Source organism: Herpailurus yagouaroundi, unplaced genomic scaffold, assembly GCF_014898765.1.
Source record: "Herpailurus yagouaroundi ecotype Mexico unplaced genomic scaffold, PumYag 29, whole genome shotgun sequence".
In the NCBI taxonomy this organism is placed as follows: Eukaryota; Metazoa; Chordata; class Mammalia; order Carnivora; family Felidae; genus Herpailurus; species Herpailurus yagouaroundi.
This window is the reverse complement of record NW_024412377.1, coordinates 42,407,860-42,431,703: the sequence shown is the minus strand read 5'-3', so window position 1 is coordinate 42,431,703 and position 23,844 is coordinate 42,407,860. Positions and strand designations below refer to the sequence as shown.

At 46.1% G+C, this 23,844-nt stretch overlaps 1 protein-coding gene across 3 annotated transcripts in view; it reads left to right on the top strand.

Moving 5' to 3' along the window:
• The window catches only part of PDE6A (phosphodiesterase 6A), a 63,695-nt gene that overhangs the window by 27,254 nt on the left and 12,597 nt on the right, over window positions 1–23,844 (top strand). The window contains exons 7-19 of one of the 3 annotated variants that reach the window (XM_040497457.1): window positions 2,120–2,186; window positions 5,105–5,152; window positions 8,350–8,499; window positions 9,000–9,143; window positions 10,799–10,864; window positions 11,078–11,224; window positions 12,500–12,607; window positions 14,500–14,609; window positions 16,113–16,200; window positions 16,384–16,484; window positions 16,905–17,012; window positions 17,372–17,430; window positions 17,528–17,601. In XM_040497457.1, coding sequence (XP_040353391.1) covers window positions 2,120–2,186; window positions 5,105–5,152; window positions 8,350–8,499; window positions 9,000–9,143; window positions 10,799–10,864; window positions 11,078–11,224; window positions 12,500–12,607; window positions 14,500–14,609; window positions 16,113–16,200; window positions 16,384–16,484; window positions 16,905–17,012; window positions 17,372–17,430; window positions 17,528–17,586 — 1,255 coding nt within the window. In that variant the 3' untranslated portion in view covers window positions 17,587–17,601. Of the gene's footprint in view, window positions 1–2,119; window positions 2,187–5,104; window positions 5,153–8,349; window positions 8,500–8,999; window positions 9,144–10,798; window positions 10,865–11,077; window positions 11,225–12,499; window positions 12,608–14,499; window positions 14,610–16,112; window positions 16,201–16,383; window positions 16,485–16,904; window positions 17,013–17,371; window positions 17,602–23,844 lie in introns of those variants that run through there. The other 2 variants (XM_040497452.1, XM_040497442.1) reach the window with 2 other exon arrangements.

Here is a 23,844-nt window from a genome sequence, read left to right as displayed (position 1 = left end):
AAAAAAAAAAAAAAGGAATATTCAGATTAAGCTCACTTGTGGACATAGATGCAAATATCCTAAACGAATTTTAGCAACCAAGGAATGAATAAGCCACAGGGATAAAAGGTACAGCATGGGGAATATAGTTAATGCTATTGCAATAGTGCTGTAAACAGATGATACACTTGTGGTAAGCGGGGTATAACATATACAGTTGTCAAACCACTCTGCTGTATGCCTGAAACTAATGGAATCTTGTGTGTCGGCTACACTTCGATAAAAAAATAATTACTTTTTTAAATTTTAAGCAAATAATAACTACAAGGGATTCTATATCATGACCCAATTGGGTCTAATCCAGGAAGGCAGGGTTGGTTTTTAACATTCGAAACATCCATCAATACAGTTGGCTACCTTAAGAGAAACATGATATAATTATCTCCATAGAGAACTTTCTTGGCTTTCTGAAGAGAATTTTTTTAAAAATTTTCTTTAAGTTTTTATTTATTTATTTTGAGAGAAAGGGAGAGAGAGCATGTGTGTGTGTGAGCAGGGGAGGGGCAGAGACAGAGGAAGAGAGAGAATCCCAAGCAGGCTCCACACTGTCAGCATAGATCCCAACGCGGGGCTCTATCTCACGAACCATGATATCATGACCTGAGCTGAAACCAAGAGTTGGGCACTTAACCAGCTGAGCCCCCCAGGCGCCCCCCACCCTCACCCCGCAAAGAGAATTTTTTTTTAATGTTTGAAAATACTAAGTATCAACAGAGACATGGAAGAAAGGAAAAGTCTAATAAACTGCTGTATCCTCTAGAGTATATACCAGAAACAACCACTTCTGAAAAGTTTGGCTTTATCTAGTAAACTTGAAGACATGCACATCTTATAACTCAGTATTTCTATCTCCTAGGTACACAGCATACAGAACTGAGAGCAGATACACATCAGACTGTTCATACATCATTGTTCACATTAACCCTAAGCTGAGGGAAAGTGCCATCTGTCATTGAATGGATACTTGGTGCTATCGTTTTACAAGAAAAAACTGGAGTCAGTAAAACAAATGGATTACAGCGACATGAAAAAGAGACCAAATGAAATAACAGACCCTGTAGGATTCCAGCCACGTGAAACTAAAAAACAGGCAGAATTAAACTAGAGGTTACTAGAAAGCATACTTAGGTAGTAAAACTCTACAGAAAAGCAAGAGTGTAACTAATCATGTCAGAACAATGGTTACCTTTGGAGTCAGGGAGAGGGCTGCCATTGGCAGGGACAGGTCAGGGACTTCCAAGGTGCTGACAAGGTTGTTCTTGACCTGGGTGTGGTTTTATGGATGTTCACTTCAGAATGATTCATGAAGATTTTAATGTGTTTCTCCACGTTTGTATTTTTTCTCACAACAAACAAGCATAATCTTACAATAAATAAAAGATAATAATACTGGGGCCCCTGGGTGGCTCGGTCGGTTGAGCATCTGACTTCCCCTCAGGTCGTGATCTCACGGTTCTTGAGTTGGACCCCACGTTGGGCTCTGTGCTGACAGCTTGGAGCCTGGAGCCTGCTTCAGATCCTGTGTATCCCTCTCTCTCTGACCCACCCCTGCTTACACTCTGTCTCTCAAAAATGAATAAATGTTAAAAAAAAAGTTTTTAAAAAGATAATAATATCAAAAATAGTAATATTATCGTGAGGGATAAATCAGTATGTAAAGCACCCAGCTTAGTGCTTGGTACGTGGTAGGAGTTCACCATAGATGTGTTTCCTCACTCTCTCTCTCTCTCTCTCTCTCTCAATGGTATTAAGCTACCTCTCTCCGTATAAGTATTAATGGAAACGATGGGCTTCTTTTTGCTCAGCAGTCAGTAACAATATGCTGAATGAATCTTGTCCTTTTTCTTGGGTCGTCAAACTCAGCATGCACTTATAAAATGTCGTATTCATCAGGCTTTTTTCCATGTCTAAATTTGAATAGTAAGATGCTTAGATAAGATTTGGGGGTCATTGAGGCGTAGCGAATGTAAGCAGGGACTGGGACCCCCCAAGAGAGTAGAGGGGGGACAAGACCCAGATTCAAGGGTTTCGTCCAACTGTCCCTATATCAAAAGTTACCAGTTGTCTTTGGCCTTTACAGGAACCCACCTCCTGATCATTGGGCTTTAGTAAGTGGTCTCCCCACTTATGTTGCCCAGAATGGCCTGGTAAGTAATGCAACTTTGAAGGGGGAGGGTCTTGAATCGTTGGAAGTGTGAAAGGATTTCAGATCGAGAGAGTAGGAAACACGGCGGGAAGTGAGTCTCTAAAAGCCTGAGTCTCATTCCTCAGTTCGCTTGACCCTTGGTGCACATCACCCCATATTTGAGCCCGGTCACCCCTCTTTAGCCTTCCCCAGGCACACGCTACACAACGCTGCTCCTGTAGCGAGAAGTTTACGTGTTGAACATTTTCAATGTACCAGGCACTGCCGTTGGCTCTGGGGATGGAAAGACAGATGCATCAGATACAGTGTCTGTTCTGAAGCTCGTAATCAACTGGGGAGATATTTTAAACAGATTCTTCTACTCCAGTGTGATAAGGGCACAATAGAGATATACCGGGTATAGTCTAGGAGCACAGGGTAGGGGGCATCTAAACCAGCCTTTTCTTCCTAGAGTGTTGGTCTGAGTTGAGTTTTAAAATAAATAGGTCTTAGGCAGATAAGAGCAGGAAAGGGGATTCAGGTGGAGGCAGCGATGTGAGCAAACACGGGCCTGGAGGTTTGAACAGCAAGGTGTATGCAGTTGAGTGTGGCTGGAGTATTAGGTTTGAGATAGGAAGCCTTCAACAGATGAGCCTCGTGAGGGAAAGAAGCACCAGATAGCAGTGGCCTTGGATGCCAGGTCACGGGATGGGACTTCAACCTACAGGCACTGAGTTTTTAAGCAAGAGATTGACACGGTCAATTTCCATTTTAAAAAGATAACTCTGAGAGCTCCCTGGAAGATAGATCTGAAGATATTAAGAGGCAGAGCAAAAAGCACATCCTTACAAGCAAGAGAAGACGGGCATCTCAAGAAAGGCACAGGCAGCGAGGAGTGCTCTCGTTAGCAGCAACAGCCAGTGAGGGCCTACGAGCCGCGCAGTAAATAAATTTTCTCATTCAATACGCACGCAGGTCTGACAGAGACAAGATGAAGAGAGGGAGACCAGGGCTCAGATCTAATATCAGGAGGGTAAACTTGGCAGGACTTCGTGATCATGGGCAGAGAAGGAGGGAGAGAGAAGGGTCAGGGCTAATCTCAGGCTTCTGGACTGGATAAGCAATGCTGACCAGAGGGTTGGATGCGAGGTGATAAGGTCAGTTTCAGACAAGATGACACGGAGACGTTTTTAGGCAGCAAATGTCCAGTGGGCAGCTGAAGAGATGACTCTGAAGCTGTGGAGAGAGAGGAGAGTTGGAGACAGGGGACTTGAAAGACATCAGGACCAGATGGTTCTGGAAACCATGTGTGTGGATGAAGTCACCAGGGAGAGTGAGAGGGACCTGGGGTGGGATGCTGTTGGGTGCCAGCATTTAAAGACTAAACAGGAGGGGCGCCTGGGTGGCGCAGTCGGTTAAGCGTCCGACTTCAGCCAGGTCACGATCTCGCGGTCCGGGAGTTCGAGCCCCGCGTCGGGCTCTGGGCTGATGGCTCAGAGCCTGGAGCCTGTTTCCGATTCTGTGTCTCCCTCTCTCTCTGCCCCTCCCCCGTTCATGCTCTGTCTCTCTCTGTCCCAAAAATAAATAAACGTTGAAAAAAAAATTTTTTTTTAAAGACTAAAGAGGAGCATGTGAAGGCTAGAAGGAGGGTTCGGAGGTATCTGGAGACCCAGGCAGGAGTAGGTGTCATGGAAACCGAGGAAGTAAAGCGATTCAACAAGGAGAGAGACGGCCAAGCAGCAAAAGCGATCTCGTGAGATAAGAACTGAAAACCCTATCGAGTCTGGCAATTAGGTCACTGGCAGCCCTGATGAGAGCGGGTTTGGTGGTGAGGCAGAGGTGGAAGCTGGCGTGGGGTCTGCGGAGGGGTGGATGGACGATAAGCAGGTAGAGAATCACAAAAGAAAAGAAGAGAAAAAAGCCTGGGTGGGTTGCTACTGGGGCCGTGTTTGGGTGAAGAGAGATTTCACGTTCAAGGATGGGAGAGACTCAGGCAAGCTCATGGCTGAGGGCAGGAGCCCTCAGAGAGGTCAGGGGTCAGGAGGGAACAACAGCAACTGATGGAAATGGTCCAAAGAGAGGCCAGAGGGATGCGGCAGTAGGTAAGCAGCTCTTGAACAGGAGCAGAGACAGACAGCTCACCCTCTGAGACCACATGATGGTCACGGCCAATGGGACAGGCAGGGTCACTTCAAATCCTGTGGGTGCCTTTTTGAGAACTTGGAAAAAACATGCCTTCTCAGTGGGTGAAAAGAAAAAGACTAGGGGCGTCTCTCTGCAAGTCAAGAACAAGCTGGAGTTTAACTCCCAGGCAACCTTCAGTGGTGTGCTTTTGTGCAGTGTGCACACCATGCAAGTGTACACGGTGGCCCCAAGGGCAGGGCTCTGGAGGCGTGAGGTACGTCCCATCCATACGGTAGGGTTAACTAGTTCAATTTTTAGGAGACGAATGTGGCAATATAAAACCAGAGCTACAACACTTTTATTTCTCATTCTACTTTGGGGTTTATGCCCCCAGAAAAAAACTCCTTCCTTAACAAAACAAACAATACCAAACCCAAATGTAACGGGCTGAAAGATGCTTAGAGTAGCATTACTTATATTAATAGTAACAAAAACGGGATACCACCCAAACATTCAGCAAAAGGGGGACAAGCAAATGAGATACTATGCAGCTGTTAACAATGACAAATTGTAGCCTTAATTTCTTTCAAAGCTTAGAAATGACTGAGGAAGCAAATGGCAAGAACTAATGTTCGCCCAGGTAGCTTTTCTGTCCAATAACCTCAGTTAATCATTCAAAGCCATCTTGGGCATGTCTACCTAATGAAAAGAATGTGAACGCCTTGGGCAAGGACATAGCATTTCTGAAAGCAGGGCTTCACTAGGTATGCTATCGCGACTAATCACAGCTCTATTATTCCTCCTCATGGCTTTCAGATTTGCAACATCATGAATGCGCCTGCGGAGGACTTTTTCGAATTCCAGGCAAGTCATTTTTTGTTTGATCTCTTAGTCATATGATGTTTTTTCCCCCCAAGAGGAGTAGGATACATTAAAATCCGTCTATTTATTGGGAGGCCATCTCGATAAGGTGAAAATGTGGATGGAAAAAAAGTCATGTGCCCATGGAAGTGGGGAGAGAGTTAGTTTGGTAAATTCCAAGGTCCCGTTTGGTTTTAATGTTCACACCCTTTGCTTTCTGGCCTCAGGACCTTTGTTTATGCTGTTCCCCTACCCCCCAACTATCGTGTCCTGCCCAAATCCTCTCTGCCCTTCAATACAACCTCAAACGCTATGAAACTTCCATGGAGTCTTATTCTCTTTCTTCTGGCTAATATCATTTCTGTCTCCTTGGGCTTTTCATGGAATATTGTTTAACACTCCATTTGATTTTGCCCGTCTTTTCTACGAATGTTTATGAAGGGCACCCGCTGTGCCAGGAATTGACACAGTGCTACGCTGGCTGCCGTAGTGGGCCGACAGACATGGTCTTTATCTCGAGAAGGCTCATGATTACATGGGGAGAAAGGCCATGGAGTGCTGGTCAGAGGACAGAGGGACAGAGGAAGGGATCTCTCTGGAGACCTGACTGAGTCTGGAATTAATCAAGGAATAATAATTGAGAAATTATGTTTGGGCAGCAAAGAAAGGGGAGAAGACTGCAGGAGGGAGAGGGCTTGTTGGAAGGACCTACAGTAGACCGATGGATTTGAGTCAGAGGCAGATCAGAAAGTGCCAACAGGAGATTCTAGAGAAGTAGACTAAGGCCAGATGACGCACGGCCTGGAAAACCATGCCGGGGAGTTCTCTCCTACTATATTTCCCTTCCTTATCTTTTATTACCCTTCCTTGATTTCAGGTTAACTCTCCTCAGCAAAATATCAGCTTCCTTTGGCCAATGGTTGGGCCTTATCTTTCTTGATATTTCCAGCTCCTGTAAATATTTGTTGAGGTTAGCACACTCGATATAAGAAAAACAAATCATTAGCAATCAGGAACTAACTAAGAAGAAAATAAAAATGTCTCTTAGAAAAATTCATGAATTATTTTTTTACTCCTTGAAGAGCATGTTGAAAGAGCTTCGTGAGACTATCCTTCCAAAGCTAAAGTTGCACATCCTGGTTTAGGGTTTTGACCATGACCATGGGACAAGCCCAAACTGTTGTCACGTGTTGCTAACCTGATGATATCCGTACAGAACTTGGTCTCTACTCAATTAATTGCACGTACCCACGTGAAAAAATTAAATCTGATCTCAATTTTAGATTCTAGTCTTCTTCCTCCAACTCATTCTCTACAAAATAGTTTGAGTAGTTTTGGAAACATGGGTTGCATCAAGTACCTTCTCTGCTTAAAAAATCTTTAATGTTTTCTCATTTCACTTTCAATAATAAGCTGTCTCCTTATCATGGCCTTCAGAAGGAAGAACTTCCCCAAAGGTTAAGTAGAGAGCCGGGGGGGTGGGGGAGGCAGACCTAGAACTCATGTTTCCTGACCAACAGCCCCTTGCTCTTTGGGCTGTAATCTGCACCCCTTGGGAGTCATTTTTTTCGCCAGGTGCTGACTTCCAGCGTTACTGAAATCATCACCACTGTCGTTGTTGTCGTGGTCATTGTCCTCGTCATCATCTCACCACCTTAAGAATCTTGGAACTTTCTGGGGCCCCTGGGTGGCTCAGTCAGTTAAGCGTCCGACTTCGGCTCAGGCCATGATTTTGCGGATCATGAGTTCGAGCCCTGCGTGGGGCTCTGTGCTGACAGCTCAGAGCCTGGAACCTGCTTCGGGTTCTGTGTGTCTCTCTCTCTTTGCCTCTCGCCTCCTTGTGCTCTGTCTCTCTCTCTCAAAAATAAATAAACATTAAAATAAAAAAGAATCTTGGAACTTTCAAACTAGAAGACTCTCCAAGTACAGGAAGCCTTCCTTGATTTCCTTCCCTTCTCTGGTTCCCCCAGTATCATAACAAACTCCCCATGTGTAGTGCAGTTGCTCCTTGACCTTCTAGATTACAAGCAACCTGAGGACAACCTTTGTGCCTTATTCGCCTTGTTTTATTTTCAGCTTCTAGGTCAGTTTCTTGCACGTTCTAAAATGTCTGATATTTTACGAATTGGCAGAAAAAGAGTCTAGAAATTACCTCGTCCAGTCGTCCTCTTGTTATAAATGATGAAAATGAGGCTCTGACAGATGGAAAATGACTCACAAAGGGGACCTTGAGATTGACCAAGAAATTTCACCTCCGTTTTCTCGTATGTTCCACGAGGCACATATTCTTGCTACCGTCCCCATCTACAGATGAGAAAGTTGAGACCCGCCGAGATAAGATGACATGCCAAAAGTAACAGAAAGTCACGTCAAGAGTCAAGAGTCAAGAGCTAAACAAACAAACAAAACCTTTAATTGTGGCGTTGTTAAGCACATTCTGGCACTTGGTGGCTTGAGAGAGAGAGAGAAAGAGAGAGAGAGACTGTATCTGCGAATAATCAGAAGCAGGTGAAACACTCTAGACGACTTTAATCTGTTGCCAAAATAGACAGGTGAAAAACAAAGCACAGAGAGGAGCCAAAGGTTTTGTTTACACAGCTACCATCTGATTCGATAGGCTTGTTGCCCACCTACCCGCAGAGTCCCTAGTTGTTTTGCAGTTTTCATTTTGTACGTATTACCTGGAAAGCACGGGCACTTTTTAAATATACCCAAATAGCCTGTGCGGCAGAAAGTCTGAAAGTTGTGATGCCCAGAGTCACGTGAACTACATTGCCTGTTTAAACACATCTGAACCCCTTTGATTATCTTTAGTTTCCTCTCTTTTGCACATGTTGTTGATAACGAACAGACCGAATTATTGTTCCCTTGTCCTTTCCTGACTGCTATTTCTTTTTCTTTAAGTTTATTTATTTATTTTGAGAGAGACAGAGACGGCGCTAGTGAGGGAGGGGCAGAGAGAGAGGGAGACGGAGAATCCCAAGCGGGCTCCACACCGTCAGCACAGAGCCCGACGCGGGGCTCGAACTCACGAAACCGTGAGACCGTGACCTGAGCTGAAACCAAGAGCCTGACGCTTAACCGACCGAGCCACCGGGCGCCCCTCTGACCGCCATTTCTAGGCCCAGTTCTGTCCAGACTTCTGAATGAAAGGTCCTCCCGAGCAACAAATGTGTAACCCACTCTGGCTTCTCTTGCAGAAAGAGCCTCTGGATGAGTCCGGATGGATGATCAAGAATGTCCTTTCTATGCCAATTGTGAACAAGAAGGAAGAGATTGTTGGGGTGGCCACGTTTTACAATCGCAAAGATGGGAAACCCTTTGATGAGATGGACGAGACCCTCATGGAGGTATGGTTTGCGAGGAGGCCTTTGCCGTGGGGTTTCCGAGGTGGCTTGTTGCAAGCGTGCTGGGGGACCCTCACCCCTTGTAGCCGCTCCCCCGACTCTGCCTCAACGTCCGCTTTCTTCGCCCTCACTTCGGCATTGCCCGTGTCGTCAGAGAAATCCACCCTCCCCTTAAAACCACTTTGAATTAACACACTTCACCTTTCAGCGTTTTTAGGATCACACTCAAAATGAGAATACCTCCTGCCCCCACACAGGCCCAACACGTTCCCCTTGTGCGAAGGTATTAGGTGCTTTATCTGTGTTGGTGCTTTATTAGAAAGCGCGTTCTCGTCCATTGTTTTCTCTTATCCTCACAACATCTCTTTGAGGAGGGCAGCGCCCAGCTTATCGAACCCACCTCACGGCCGAGGAGATGGAAACTTCAAGCCTTGCCCTCAACTGCAGAGGCAGGATCAAGCCTGGGTGTTCTGCTTCTGATTCTTCTTTTTCCTTCCTTGCAGTCTTTGGCTCAGTTCCTGGGCTGGTCCGTCTTAAATCCCGACACCTATGAGTCAATGAACAAACTGGAAAACAGGAAGGACATTTTCCAGGACATGGTAAAATACCACGTGAAGTGTGACAACGAAGAGATCCAGACAATCCTGGTGGGTAAAGCTCTTCTATTGTTTCTGCTCTAGCAGCCACTGCATCCTGGAGATGTGGTCAGAGCAATACTAAAGCTCCATGAAGGCAGAGACAGGTAGGCTTGCCTTCCACGGGTATGCCCCTGGCCCCTCACGTCGGATGGATGGATGGATCCGTGCATATCAGAAAGTCACACAAAATGGCTGCCCTGTGTGGCTTGGGGACAGCTGTCCCTCACGCATCACCTCAGTCGTAGGGCCAGATCTTGGCTTCACAGCTCTAGAAATTCCATTTTTCACTGTGCTGAGGGCTGATTTGGTAGGAGAGATAGAGTCGCCCAACCACAGCCTCTACTCTCAGAGGAATCTCTATCTGACAGCCCAATGAAAGATGGTCAGTTTCTCAGAGACTCCCTCTAGGGGGTTGACTCATGTAGAAACCCAATCAGATCGCAGAGGAGTTGGGTGAGCAAAGAAGTATGACAGAAGGAGTTGGAGGTTACTAGGCAGTCCTCACATAGTTTAACCACGTTGCAGTGTATGAGGCAATTTTACCCTTATAATATCGTTTGACGCTCACAATGGCCCACTAAGGTGGGCAGGGTAAGGGTTTCTATCCCCACTGTAGATATGAAGAAACTGAGGCCCCCAAGGGGGAAGTAACTTGTCCCCTAATCACCCAGGGGACATTAAATAGGTCTCACTCATTAAATACGTCTCACTCAACCTTTGTCCGAATAATGAGCAAATTCTCCACCACTCTTATGAATGGACTGCCTTGTTAGGTAGTGAGCACCCTGTCAAGAGAGGCATCCAAATAGAGGCTGGATGTGAATTTACCAGGGATGCTACAGAGGAGAGTCCTGCCTGGGGTAGGAAATTGGATGAGGCGCTTTCAAAGACACGTGGGAATTAGTGATTCATCATTACTGGGATTTTGTTCTCAAAAAGACCACTATCTTAGAAGTAAACTGAGTTAGCCAAATGGCATTGGATAGGATGCCCAGCTAAGCTCCCAAGACCTTGCTTACAGACCTCGCAAGTTGAAACAAGACAGGCCAATGTTTTCAGAAGTGATTTCTTAAGCTGGGAACGTATCACAACACCTTTGATAATTTCATCTCAATATCTGATACATTCAAAGGAGAAAACATCTAGTGTGGATGAATTGACTCACAATTCGCTTGTCTCAGTTCATGATTTCAGCCAAGTGATGGGTATGTGGGCACTACGCAAGCATAGCTTCAGTGAACCAGTTAATCAGAAACAAGCAACTGGGTCCAGGTCCCCACCCCCACCCCCACCCCCCCCCCCCACCCCCACCCCCACCCCCACCCCGCCTCCTCTGGCACGTGCGTGGTGCAACAGGCCCAGGGAAGGAAGAAACTTGCCTTGAGTCAGGCAGCCAGTAGAAAAGCCAGAACCATGAACAAGACCTTCTGACTCCAAGTCAGTAATAATGACAAGAATATCAGCAACAACATTATTTAATTCTAGTGCTTACGATGTGCCTAGCACTGCACTAAATGACTTACATGCATGATTTAGTTTAGTTGCATGCTTCGTGTGTGAATTGGAGGAAAGGGAATGGAAATGGAAAGCGGAGGGACATGGAGACCCCAGATAAAGCAACTGATTTTTTTTTTTTTTTCTCTCTCTATTTTGGGCCCTGGCAGAAAACCAGAGAGGTGTACGGGAAGGAGCCATGGGAATGTGAGGAAGAGGAACTCGCTGAGATCCTGGTGAGCAGGGCAGGGCATCCCTGGCCCTCGCGGGTGACTCTTGCAGGGTGCGCCCTGAGCATGCGCGTGGTGGGGGGCTGTCTCTGCAAAGCAGGACCCTTGTCACTCTGCTCTGATCCTCCCGGCAGACGCAGGATGGGGACGGGGCTGGGTGGGGGAGAGACCCAGGAACGCTTCATGTGCTCCAACCACTTGCCTCTGTTCCTTACCCAGCAAGGAGAGCTGCCAGATGCGGAGAAATATGAAATTAATAAATTCCACTTCAGCGACTTGCCCCTGACAGAGCTGGAGCTAGTGAAATGTGGGATACAGATGTACTATGAGCTCAAAGTGGTAGATAAATTTCACATTCCTCAGGAGGTAAGGTCGAAATAAACCTCTCTGATTTCCTTTTTTCTTTTCTTTTCTTGCTTGCTTTTTTTTTTCTTTAACTCAATCTGCAAAGCCTCAAAAACAGTGCGCCCTCAGCTTGTAGGATTTAAAGCATTAGTCATGTTGCACAGATGAGTCATGTATCAGAAAAGAGACCTACAGTTCCTCTGAACTGTGGTGTTTTGGGGGCATTGCTTCTTGAGGTGGGTTGTAAGGCACAGAGTTCTGAGGCTGTGAATCAACGGCTGCTTATAATCAAACAAAGGTGGGAAAGGCGGGTCAAACCAGTTCAAACAGGACTCTTCCCCTGCAGGATTCCTCTCAGTGTGCTGGGAATCTAGGTGGTTGGGGGAGGGACAGTGAAGGTGGGGCTGGGGGTGTGTTCCCTGCAGAACTTCCCGGATTTGTTTGATTAACACAGTGGTTCTCAAAGTGCTGCCCCAAACCGCATCGGCACCACCTGAGAATGTATCAGCGCCAATTCTCTCTCTCTCTCTCTTTTTTTTTTTTAATGTTTATTTATTAATGAGAGAGAGAGAGCACAAGCAGGGGAGGAGCAGAGAGGGAGAGAGGGAGGAAGACACAGAATCCGAAGCAGGCTCCAGGCTGAGCTGTCAGCACAGAGCCCAACGCGGGGCTTGAACTCACAAACCGTGAGATCGTGACCTGAGCAGAAGTTGGAAGTTTAACCGTACTGAGCCATCCAGGGGCCCCAGTAGCACAAATTCTCACACACACACGCACACACACCTTCTCCCAGTTCTAATGAATCAGAAATTGTGTGTTTTACAAGCCTTCTGGGTGATTCTGATGGGCACTCAAGTTGGAGACCCACTGATTTAGAGACTCCTTTTGTTTTCCTCTCGGGTAAAGCTCCTGACAGCATCTCCCAGGACAGTAGCTCTCCCGGGGCACAGTTTGGGAAACATTGATGAAGGTTAACTAGTGGAGTAAGTAGAGTAACTTACATCTACCTGGTTTCATAACGACATCCATTTTCCTAAGATTTAGCAGCTTGCAAAGTGCTCTCACGGCAGGACTGCAGCTTTTGCTGGCCTGCTCCTGTCCAGTGTGGGGGCTGGAGGACCTCCCTCAGGAGGCGGGGCCCCAGAACTCACTACTGAAGGACCTCCCTCAGGAGGCGGGGCCTCAGACCTCACGGCTTGGGACCTCCCTCAGGAGGCGGGGCCCCAGGCCTCACTGCTGGGGAGACTCCCTCAGGAGGTGGGGCTCCAGACCTCACTCTTGCGCGTGTGTTCGCAGGCGCTGGTGCGATTCATGTACTCGCTGAGTAAGGGCTACCGCAGGATCACCTACCACAACTGGCGGCACGGCTTCAACGTGGGGCAGACCATGTTCTCCTTGCTGGTGGTATGGCGGTGGTGGGATGGCAGCAGGATGGTGGCAGCTGGGGCTCCCATCACACCAGATGACTTCTGCACCTCCACCCGGCGGCCACAGCATTGCTCTCGATTTGTTGCTTTTTAAAACTGATACAAAAAGAGTACATGCTTAGCATCTATGAATTCTGAGCACAGAGAATCGTGTAAAATAAAAAGCGAAGGAAAGCTGCAGGCTAACCCCAACCCCTGTCCAGTTATTTAGAGAGAACCATGGCACAACGCCTTCCGCGTTTTCTTCTAGAAGCGTCGAGATGTATTTTTACACCGACACACACACTCACACGCACACACGGTTTATTTTATTTAGAGCCAATTTAATAATATCCTTTAAAATGTTTTTTTCATTTGAAAAAATATAAGCGTATCAATCCCATTCTTCATATGTTTAATGTGCTATTTCAGTAAAATATACATGACAGGAGACTTACCATTTAAACAACTTTTAGGTGTACAGATCAGTCAGTGGTATTAACCACGTTCCCAGTGTTGTGCAAACATCACCTCTAGGATTTTTCATCTTCCCAAACAGAAACTCCGTCCCCATGAAACCACCACTCCCCGTTCCCCACTCCCTGCCCCTGGTGACCTCTTTTCTCCTTTCTGTCTCTATGAATTTGACTACCCTAAGTACCTCAGGTAAGTAATCTCGTACAGTATTAGCCTTTTTGTGTCTGACTTCTTTCACTCGGCATAATGTTTTCGAGGCTTCTCCATGATAGAATTTTATGGCCGCATAGTATCCTATATTGTTCAGATATACCATAATGTCTGTGCCCAGCCCCCTGTTGTTAGACACAGGGGTGGTTTTCGATCTTTCATGGTAGCAGACACTGCCCCAGCGTCCTTGGACGGACGTGCCTATGTGTATCTGTGTCAGCCGTTTTGGCTCAGACGGTTCAGAGATATTTCATGTAAAAGTGTGTCCCATTCAGATTATGATGCAAATCTCTGCCCTTGTCCAGCCCCACTCATCCGCATTTCTTCTCTCACGGCTGGAACGGTCAGGCCAGAGTAAGCACTGGGGCCGGGAGGCAGGGATTCTGGCCAGGCCACCACAGAAGGTGACAGTGACACCACAGAGACTTGATTTATTTCTTTTTTTTTTTTAATTTTTTTTTCAACGTTTATTTATTTTTGGGACAGAGAGAGACAGAGCATGAACGGGGGAGGGGCAGAGAGAGAGGGAGACACAGAATCGGAAACAGGCTCCAGGCTCTGAGCCATCCGCCCAGAGCCCGACGCGGGGCTCGAACTCCCGGACCGCGAGATCGTGACCTGGCTGAAGTCGGACGCTCAACTGTCTGCGCCACCCAGGCACCCCTTGATTTATTTCTTAAAGTCGCAGAGTCAGCATCACGTCTCGCGAGCTCTTCCCCACCCTTTAGTCTAACACCCAGCATAAACAAGCAGTGTGTGAGGGAGGATTCTCCTGGGCTGTGCTTAAACTATAGACCGGTTTGGATGGTTTGCTTTGCCAGTCCGGGCATGTTCAAAAACTGTCTGGATCCTAAAACCTGACAGTTGTGATTTCTCAACAACCATCTAGTCCAATGCCCTCCTCCTCCAGTGTGCAGATTGGGATACTGAGGAACCGGGGGATGATGGGACCATGTAAGGTCATTCAGGAGTAAGGTGACCAGCCATCCTCATTTGCCTGGGACTGTTCCAGTTCGAGCATGGAAAGTCCCACAACCCAGAAAAACCCCCAGTCCCAGCCAAACATCTGGTCATGCTGTTGTGCCAGGGGGAGAGTCAAGGTTACACCTGTGTTTCTAAGCACCAGGCCCTGGCCCTCACACCTGCTCTGCTCCCCACCCCTGCAAGAAAGGAGTGAGTGGCACCCTCTGATTACTCTTCCAGACGGGAAAGCTGAAGCGGTACTTCACGGACCTAGAGGCCTTGGCCATGGTCACCGCTGCCTTCTGCCATGACATTGACCACAGAGGCACCAACAACCTCTACCAGATGAAGTGAGTTGGCCCTTACTGCCCGCCCCCTCTACCTCCCACTCCTGGGATTCATTACCCAGATCTGAAAGGCTCTCAGACAGACTGACTCACTGGCTAAGGGGGAGTCCCACAGTTCACAGCTTCCTTCTTCCTCCTGCTCTTCTTCCTCCTGCGTAAACTCCTGTGATAGACAGAATAATGACCCCTAAATATGTCCATGCCCCAATGCCTGGATCCTGGGACTATGCTGCCTTGTATTCAAAAGGGACTTCACAGGAGTGATTAAAGATCTTAAAATATACGGGTTATCCTGGATTCTCCCAGTGGGCCCCATGTAGTTAGAAAAGTCCTTGTAAGAGGGAGACAGAAGGTCAGAGAGAGAGAGGATGCTTCTCCTCAGAGAGGAGAAGGATGGGCCACAGCCAAGCAATATAGGTGGCCTCTACAAGCTACGAGGCAAGGGGAACAGATTGTCCCCTACAGACTCCAGAAGGAAAGTAGCTCTGTGGATGCATCTTACTCTGAACTCCAGAGCTGTAAGATAATAGATCCTTATTGTTTTAAGCCAATAAATTTATAGTAATTTGTTATAGCGGTAATATATTAAACTCCCTCCCTCTCCTCCTTCCCCAGCTGCTGAACTCATTTAAGCCAAATGTTACGAATATGAACTGATGCTGGTTCATTCATTCACTTTGTATTTTGTAATGCTCCTAGTGTGAGTGTGGTAGGCCCTAGGAGGTAGGCAAAGGAGGTACCATGGCAGCAAAACAGACCTAGCCCCTGTCCTCATCGAGCTTACACTCCAGACAGCCTCTGAAACGTGGTCCTTGAACCACGGCCTTGGTGGACCTTCACGACCACCGTGTAGGCTGGGTAGAGCAGGGACTAGTGTTATGCTCATATTATGGATGAGGAAACAGAGGATCAGCCCGGGGCCCACAGCCTATAAATCATAAATAGACGCTAGAACAGTCCAATCTGAGGCTAGAGATTGTGTGTACATTTTACCTTGTGGGAAGCTAAGTACTGAGCTCAGTGCTTGCACTTAGTAAGCACTCAACAAATATTTAATGAATAAAACATGCATAGACACATCGCTTGTGGGAATTCAATGGCTTCCCCTAAAACTCCGAGTGTCACATCTAGGACTTGGTGACCTTTAAAGTATGGCCCAGTGCCAATGTCATGGATGATTACAGGGAATCCATAAATCCCTGAAACTGCATGGGGTATTCTGTATGTTTGTGCTTTGGGGGCACACACTATTCAACAGACCGTAACTGAAAGAGGCTCGGAATCAGTTGTGGAGAAAACTAAAGCCTGAGACTTAAGAGACCTGATGCGGTCTCGCTATGTGACCAGCTCTTTCTCATTTCTGGCCTTCAGCCTCTCTGCCTGCAGAATTAGGAGGGGATGGGACTGGATGATGTGCTCAACCTCCTTCTTGGCCCTTCCGTGCTGATTCTGTGTGTGTGTGTGTGTGTGTGTGTGTGTGTGTCTCTCTCTTTCTCTCCCATTCAGATCCCAGAATCCACTGGCCAAGCTCCATGGGTCCTCCATCTTGGAAAGACACCACTTGGAGTTTGGCAAAACGTTGCTGAGAGATGAGGTAGGATGGGTGGGGGCCCTCTGCGTTGGCTGCCGTGAGCCCCCATTTCACAAGAAGCCTCCGTGTGGCCAAGCAGCACTCTTCCCATTGGCCTGGGCTGCCTCTCCAAACAGCTGGGGTCATCATCAGTAGTTGCGTGGCTGGCCCGCCAGCATCACATCTCTTCTATGATTTTCTCTTTAGAGCCTGAATATCTTTCAAAACCTCAATCGCAGGCAGCACGAGCATGCAATCCACATGATGGACATTGCAATCATCGCCACAGACCTTGCCCTGTATTTCAAGTTGGTACTTCTTTCCTTTTTAAGAACAAGAATAACAATAACCAATGAACGTGATAATAACAAACACCGTAGTTCTAACTCATTTAACATGTACTGTGTGCCGGGCGTAACACTCGTGCTATGGAACATTAACTCTGAGTACATCCCCGGGAGTTCGGTATTATTACCCCCATTGTATCCACGGGACACTGAAATCTAGGGAAAGAGATTTGCTGAGTGAGATCAGGCAACAAATTGGTGACAGGGTCTGGGTTAGAGCCTAGGTGTTGATTCTCAGGCCTTGGTTCATTAGACCTTTTGTTGTTGTTGTTGTTAATTACGTTGCTTTAATAAGCCTCTGTCTGAAACAGCCAGTGTTAGAAGCCGGGGTGTTGCCTTATTCTGAGATGAGCTCCTTCAACGAACTGGTCTATTTTGCAGGAAGAGGACAATGTTCCAAAAGATCGTGGATCAGTCTAAGACATATGAAACTGAACAGGAGTGGACACAGTACATGATGCTGGAACAGACCCGGAAGGAAATTGTTATGTGAGTTAAGATGGGGCTTAAACCCTCGTTTTCTTTTCTTCCTTTCTTTTTTTTTAAATGTTCATTTTTGAGAGAGAGAGACAGAGAGCAAAAGTGCATACATGTGCACATGGGATGGGGGGAGGAGCAGAGAGAGAGCGAGACAGGGGATCTGAAACAGCGCAGACCCCTAGGTGCGGCTGGAACTAACTAACCAACCATGAGGTCATGACCCAAGCCGAAGTTGGACCCTTAACCAACTGAGCCAACCAGGCACCCCAAACCCTGATTTTCTGAAGTCCAGGGTCCTAAAGTGGGATGCTGCACTGACAGGGCAGCAAGGCCTGGGGTCAAGAGAGCCCTGGGACACTTCCATTTAGGAGGCCTCCAACCCAGGAAAAAACTGAAGCTTTGCCAAGACAGAATTGCAGATATTATGGTGCGTGTTTAATTTTTGCACTAAAATACAAACCAATGTATTTTATTAACAATATTTTGTATTTTATAACAAAATATTGTTTTATTTTTCTTTATAGAAAAAGCATCACATTTGAAGTATTTCTATCATAAGAGTCAGAATTTTGGTAGTAAGTGATATAACTTTAAAGGTTTTGATAAAACACCAAGCATTATACCAATGATGATTTGAGTGATATCTACGTGTCAATAAAAATATGTAGGCTTAGGGGCACCTGGGTGGCTCAGTCAGTTGAGTGTCGACTTCAGCTCAGATCGTGATCTCACGGTTTGTGAGTTCGAGCCCCACGTCGGGCTTTGTGCTGACAGCTCAGAGCCTGGAGCCTGCTTTGGGTTCTGTGTCTCCTCCTCTCTCTGCCCCTCCCCTGCTTATGCTCTGTCTCTCTCTGTCTCTCAGTAATAAATAAACGTTAAAATCTTTTTTAATATGCTGACAATTTTTTTTTGCATTCCTTTATATATGGCAATGTCCTGCAATATAACTCTGCTATTCACACATCAGGTACATGATTTATATCAGATTTATAGTGCCTGGCTGGCATGAGTTCTGGTAATGGGACTCACATTTAAGTTTTCTAATGAATACCTTCTTTCAATTCCCTCCGTGTGCCTCTGTGAGTCACCTCAAATGATGTTGGGGTGAGAAGTGTAAATTTGAGACCTCTTGTGATGATGTGGCCCAAGCCAAATCATCCCCTGGCTCCCGTGTGATGAGTCCTAGGTATCGATGGTCAGGGAAGACCAGGCTTGACCAGTTCGCAAGGAAGTATCAGGCTTTATCCCCAGATGCCCCTGTGGAGATGAGGCTTGATTAAATCACAAATGTTGCAAGACCCTAAAACAGAGAAGAGGGGGCTGCTGGGACAGGTTCAGGGAAGAGGGGCAAATCGCAAGTTGTCCTTCCCTCAGCCTTGCAGCTGTCCAACCAGGCAGATCCGTTGATCTTGGGGATCTGTGTGACCAGTGATCAAGGGGGCACCCTCAGGCTATGGTTGCTCCCAGGAGCTGCCTGACTGGACATTTCAAAGTGGCGCCGCAGAAAAATTGAACAAATGGAAAGAACACCATGTTCTTGGTTAGGGGCACTTAATATTAAATGTGGTCTATTCTCCCTAATTAATTATTCACTTAGGGCGATTCCAAGGAAAATACATCTACTTTAGTTTGGGGATCATTAGGGAGCAATTCCAAAATTCTTATTGAGAAATAAGTATGCAAGAAAGACCAGAAAATTCTGAAACAGAAGAGTAATGATAGGAACCAGAAGGACTAAAGGCGGTTCAGTCCTAGGCATTAGTAAGACAGGTCCACGGGGCAGACCCTGAAGACTATGCCTGTGTTAGAAGTGGATCTTTTACCAGCGAAGAAAGGGACAAGTTCATAAATGACGTTGGGACCGTAAGGCAGTCTGATGGGTTTTTTCCTCCCTTTCTTGGTGAAACGGACACCCAGACTGAGTGTCCTACCGATTTCACTCAATTCTGACACGGTCTGTATGGAGGTAGCATTAGAGCCCACAGGTTAAGGGCCAGTCCCACAAAGACTGCCCCCTTCTGACACCAACTGCAGGTCAAGGTTGCTACCTCTGTTCTGACCACCTGGCTATAAATCGGAGGTTCCCATGACCCCCCCTTGGGTTCTATTAATTTGCTAGAGCAGCTCACAGGACTCGGAGAAACATTTGCTAATATCTATCAGTTGATGATAAAGGATATTATAAAGGATACAGAAAAACAGCCAAAGAGATACACGGAGCGAGGTCCAGAAAGGTCACTAACCCAGGAGCTTCTGTCTCTATGGAACTGAGGTGCTCCACCAACCTGGAGGCTCAGAAAATTGCATTGTCCAAGTTTTATAGAGTCAATCTACCGTTCCCTTACCCCCACCCTTTCACAGAGGTTGATGGGTGGGGCTGAAAGTTCCAGGTCTCCATTTGCTTGGATTTGCTAGTGTCCAGTCCCACCTGAGCCTATCTAGGGACCCCACACTAAATCATGGTCATTAACCTAAACCCACAGTGGGCTCTCTATAAAGGACACTCCTGTCACTTGGGAAATTCCAAGAGTTTGGGAAGCTTTGTTCCAGGAACCAGAAACAAAGACCAATGCAATTTTGTATTATACCACAGGTGATCACAAGCCTGGATCGCTATCTCACTCCCATAGCAAAATAAGTTCCAGATGAATCAAGGATTGTAAAATAATGAGAAAACAAACCCAAAAAAATGAGCGGGGGTGGGGGGAAGCATGGTAGAATTAAAAGGAACAATTTCAGAGTGAGCTTTCCAAAGCGTGACGTGAAAGTCAGAAGTCATAAATAGATTGATAAATTCACCTACATAAAAATGAGGGGTTTCTGCACAACACACGCAAGAATGCACAGCCGATGTCAGAATGCAAGCAGTGAGCTGGGGAAATACATCCGACGAAACTGCTGACAGAAGAATTCACTTCCTTAGGAAACAGTGTTCATACGATTCAAGAAAAAGACTAATCCATTAGAAAAGTGGGCACAAGGCTTGTTTTCCCGAGACATTTCCCAGCAAAGGAATTACAGAGGGAAATACACATGAAAAGGTGATGACCTTACTCATAATCAGAGACATGCAAAATAAAACCACAGCGACCTATAATTTTTCACCCCTCCTACTGGCAAAGAATGAAAACGTCTGCTAGCCCACTGTGCTGGACCGAGTGAGAGGCACCGGGCAGTCCGATTCCCTGGTGGGAGCGTAAACAGAGGCAGCCTCTGTGGAGGGCACTTCTTGTCAATGTGTAAATGCTCAGCCTCTGGCCCGGCAAGTCCACGTGCAGGGTTGCACCCTCCAGTCTCCCACACGTGTGCCAGCCGTGTGTGCCTTTTGTACACAGCTCCTCACTGCAGCACTATTTTTAATCATGGAGAAGACTGGAAACAAATAACCACTGATGGGGGAACGGGTTAACCACGTGACAGTACTTTTATACAAATGGGATATCATACAGACGTTACCAAGAATGATAGGGAGGGTTTCCAAGACCCAATATTTAATTTTGTTTTAAAGGGGGTGGTGGGGTGCCTGGGTGGCTCAGTCGGTTAAGTGTCCGACTTCAGCTCAGGTCATGATGTCGCGGTTTGTGAATTCGAGCCCCAAGTCGGGCTCTCTGCTGTCAACGCGGAGCCTGCTTCAGATCCTCTGTCCCCCTCTCGCTGCCCGCCCCCCTTTCTCTCGAAAATAAATAAACATTAAAAATTATAATAATAATATGTTAAGAAGGGGGTGGTGCCTGGGTGGCTCAGTCGGTTAACTCTTGATTTCAGCTCAGGGCATGATCCCAGGGTCATGGGATGGAGTTCCTTGTTGGGCTCCACGCTGGGTGTGGATCCTGCTTAAGATTCTCTCTCGCGCGCACGCTCTCTCTCTCTCTCTCTCCCTGTCTCCCCCTCAGCCCATCTCCCCAACTCATCCTCTCCCTCTTTCTCTTCAAAACAAAAAAAATGGCCAGAGACAGGACTTCACGATTGCAAAAGCCAAGGTAGTTTTAATTGGAAGTCTTCAAACTGAGGTACATGAACCACTCCTACCCTCACTCCCAGCCCAAAGCCTTCCAGGAATTACAGGGGCTCTGATGGCCTCAAGGGAGTCAGCACTCTCTTTCTTAATATTATCTTCCTAAGAAAGCCCCAGAGGTGAAACACTGTCAGTTCTCTTACTCTTCTCCCTCTTTACAAAATAAAGTCATGCGTATTCGGGTTGGAAAAGCAAATCAGATTCTTTCTAACAAAAACAAGTCTGATCTGCTTCCTTTAGTGGACAGTAACTGACGGGCATTTCCAATTATGTTATATGGCAAACATTTCCTTAAGTTCAATGAGTCAAATCTGCAGCTTCTAAGTTTTGAGGAGAACAGTTAAGACCTGTTATAGGATGGGGGGCACTTGGGTGGCTCAGTCAGTTAAGCATCCGACTTCAGCTCAGGATCTCACGGTTTGTGGGTTCAAGCCCTGCACTGGGCTCCGTGCTGATCGCTCAGAGCCTGGAGCCTGCTTCAGATTCTGTGTCTCTCACTCTCTCTGTCCTTCCCCATTTGTACTCTGTCTCTCTCTCAAAAATAAACATTAAAGGGGCACCTGAGTGGCTCAGTCGGTTAAGCGTCCGACTCCAGCTCAGGTCACTGATCTCCCGGTTTGTGAGTTTGAGCCCTGCATCCGGCTCTGTGCTGGCAGCCCGGAGCCTGGAGCCTGCTCTGGGTTCTGTTTCTCTCTCTATGCCCTCCCTTGCTCATGCTCTGTCTCTCTGTCCGTCTCTCTCAAAAATAAATAAACATTAAAAAATTTTTTAAAAAACATTTAAAAAGTAAAAAAAAAAACTTGTTACAGGATAAAAGCACTTTATAAAAAATATAACACTGGAAGATATATTTATTTGTTTATTTTTTTTAAGTTTATTGATTTTTGAAGGGGAGAGAGACAGAGCATGAGCGGGGGAAGAGCAGAGAGAGAGGGAGACACAGAATCCGAAGCAGGCTCTAGGCTCGGAGCCGTCAGCACAGAGCCCGATGCAGGGCTTGAACTCATGAACCGCGAGATCATGACCTGAGCCAAAGTCAGATGTTTAACTGACTCAGCCACCCAGGTGCCCCTGGAAGATACATTTAAATTAATAATGTTTTAATTGACCTCACCCATTCTGAGTATCTTGGCTTAACCAGAATGCCTCAGAGAAAGTGCCAGCGGTGTAATTAATAGTCATAACGAGGAGCCTTAGTGAAATCTTAATGGCATGCTTCCCAGAAATTGAGGAAGTGAATGATTCTAAGGTTTGCCTCAAACAAAATTGAAGGAGAACCGAATTGAATTGTCAGCTGATAGATCATTCAGAATAATGATCACAGTACACTTTTTTTCACAGCTGATCTGAAAGAATTGGGTGACATCACTATAACAAAACTTCCAGTCCCACGGCTTCTAATTACTTGCATCTATAAAAATTTAAAAATTGGCATAAAACACATGCTAAGTCCTATCTTAGTCTAGCAATAAGAAACACTCATTAACTGATGTTCCAAAAATGGCCCCATCCCGTCTCATTAAGAGATGAATTCCCAAAAAAATTTACTTCGAGCATTTAATAATTATTTCTAAAGCCAGGTAATATATTTGGTTGTATTGATTAGTTGTGTAATACAATAGATTTTAAAAAGGTTTTAATACTTGAAGGCCTATGGCCAAAGAAAATATCTCCAGTGATATCATTCCAATTAATGGGCACATTTGGTTGCAGATTAAGTGTGAGATGGTGGTCCGTGAAAGACTTCGAGTATTTACATGCTTGAGAGTCTTTCATTGGTATGCATATATACACATATACATGCAGACACATATATACTTGCATATATACACATGTACATATACACACATGCATAAAACATTAGGATAAAATCTGTGAGTGCAGTCAAGGGGAAATACAAGCTTATGGTGAAAAGGAAAGATGTAAAACCCCAGACTCTTAAAGAAAAGCTTGTCCGTGTATTTAAAAAAAATTTTTTTAATGTTTTATTATTTATTTTTGAGAGAGAGGGGGGCAGAGAGAGAGAGAGAGAGACACAGAATCTGAAGCAGCTCCAGGCTCTGAGCAGTCAGCACAGAGCCTGACACGGGGCTCGAACTCATGAACTGAGAGATCACGACCTGAGCTGAAGTCAGACGCTTAACTGACTGAGCCACCCAGATGCCCCATTGTTTGTGTATTTTTAAATGGATCATGGGCTGATGGTTGATACGAAACTACTAGGCCCTTTAGATTCCTCTGTATTTAAAGAATGATGTACCATTTCGTTCTAAAATGCCAATATTTACAATGTGCTGCAAATTAGACCCTTTGCAAATATTTAAGCTCATGATGAAATAGTCATCAACTTAAAAACGCGTAAGAAAGTAAGCAGTTTTCAAAATCCTTCAGGTAGGCACTGAGTAGAATGTTGGAAGACTTGTAAAGCAGGGTTTCTCAACCTTAAGGTTAGTTATGAACACTACTGACGTCTGGAGACAACTGTGTGTCGCAAAGAGCTGTGCATTGTAGGATGTTTAACAGCATCCCTGATCTCTGTCTACTAGATGCCCGTGGCAACCTCCTCTTTAGCTGCGATACACAAAAATATCTCCGAACATTGCCAAATAACCCCTAGGGACAAAAATAGTCCCTGACCGAAAGCCACAGCTCTGAAGCAAACTTGGGGTCCATACATGACATATAATTAGAGCTTCATACCTGGGTAGAGTGTGGCTGTTACACGAAGGGCTTCGGCACCAGGGTTCAAGTCTCAGCTCTCTCACTTATTGTTTAGTGTGACTTTGAACAGGTAACTTCGCCTCTCTGTGCCTCAGTTTCCTCATC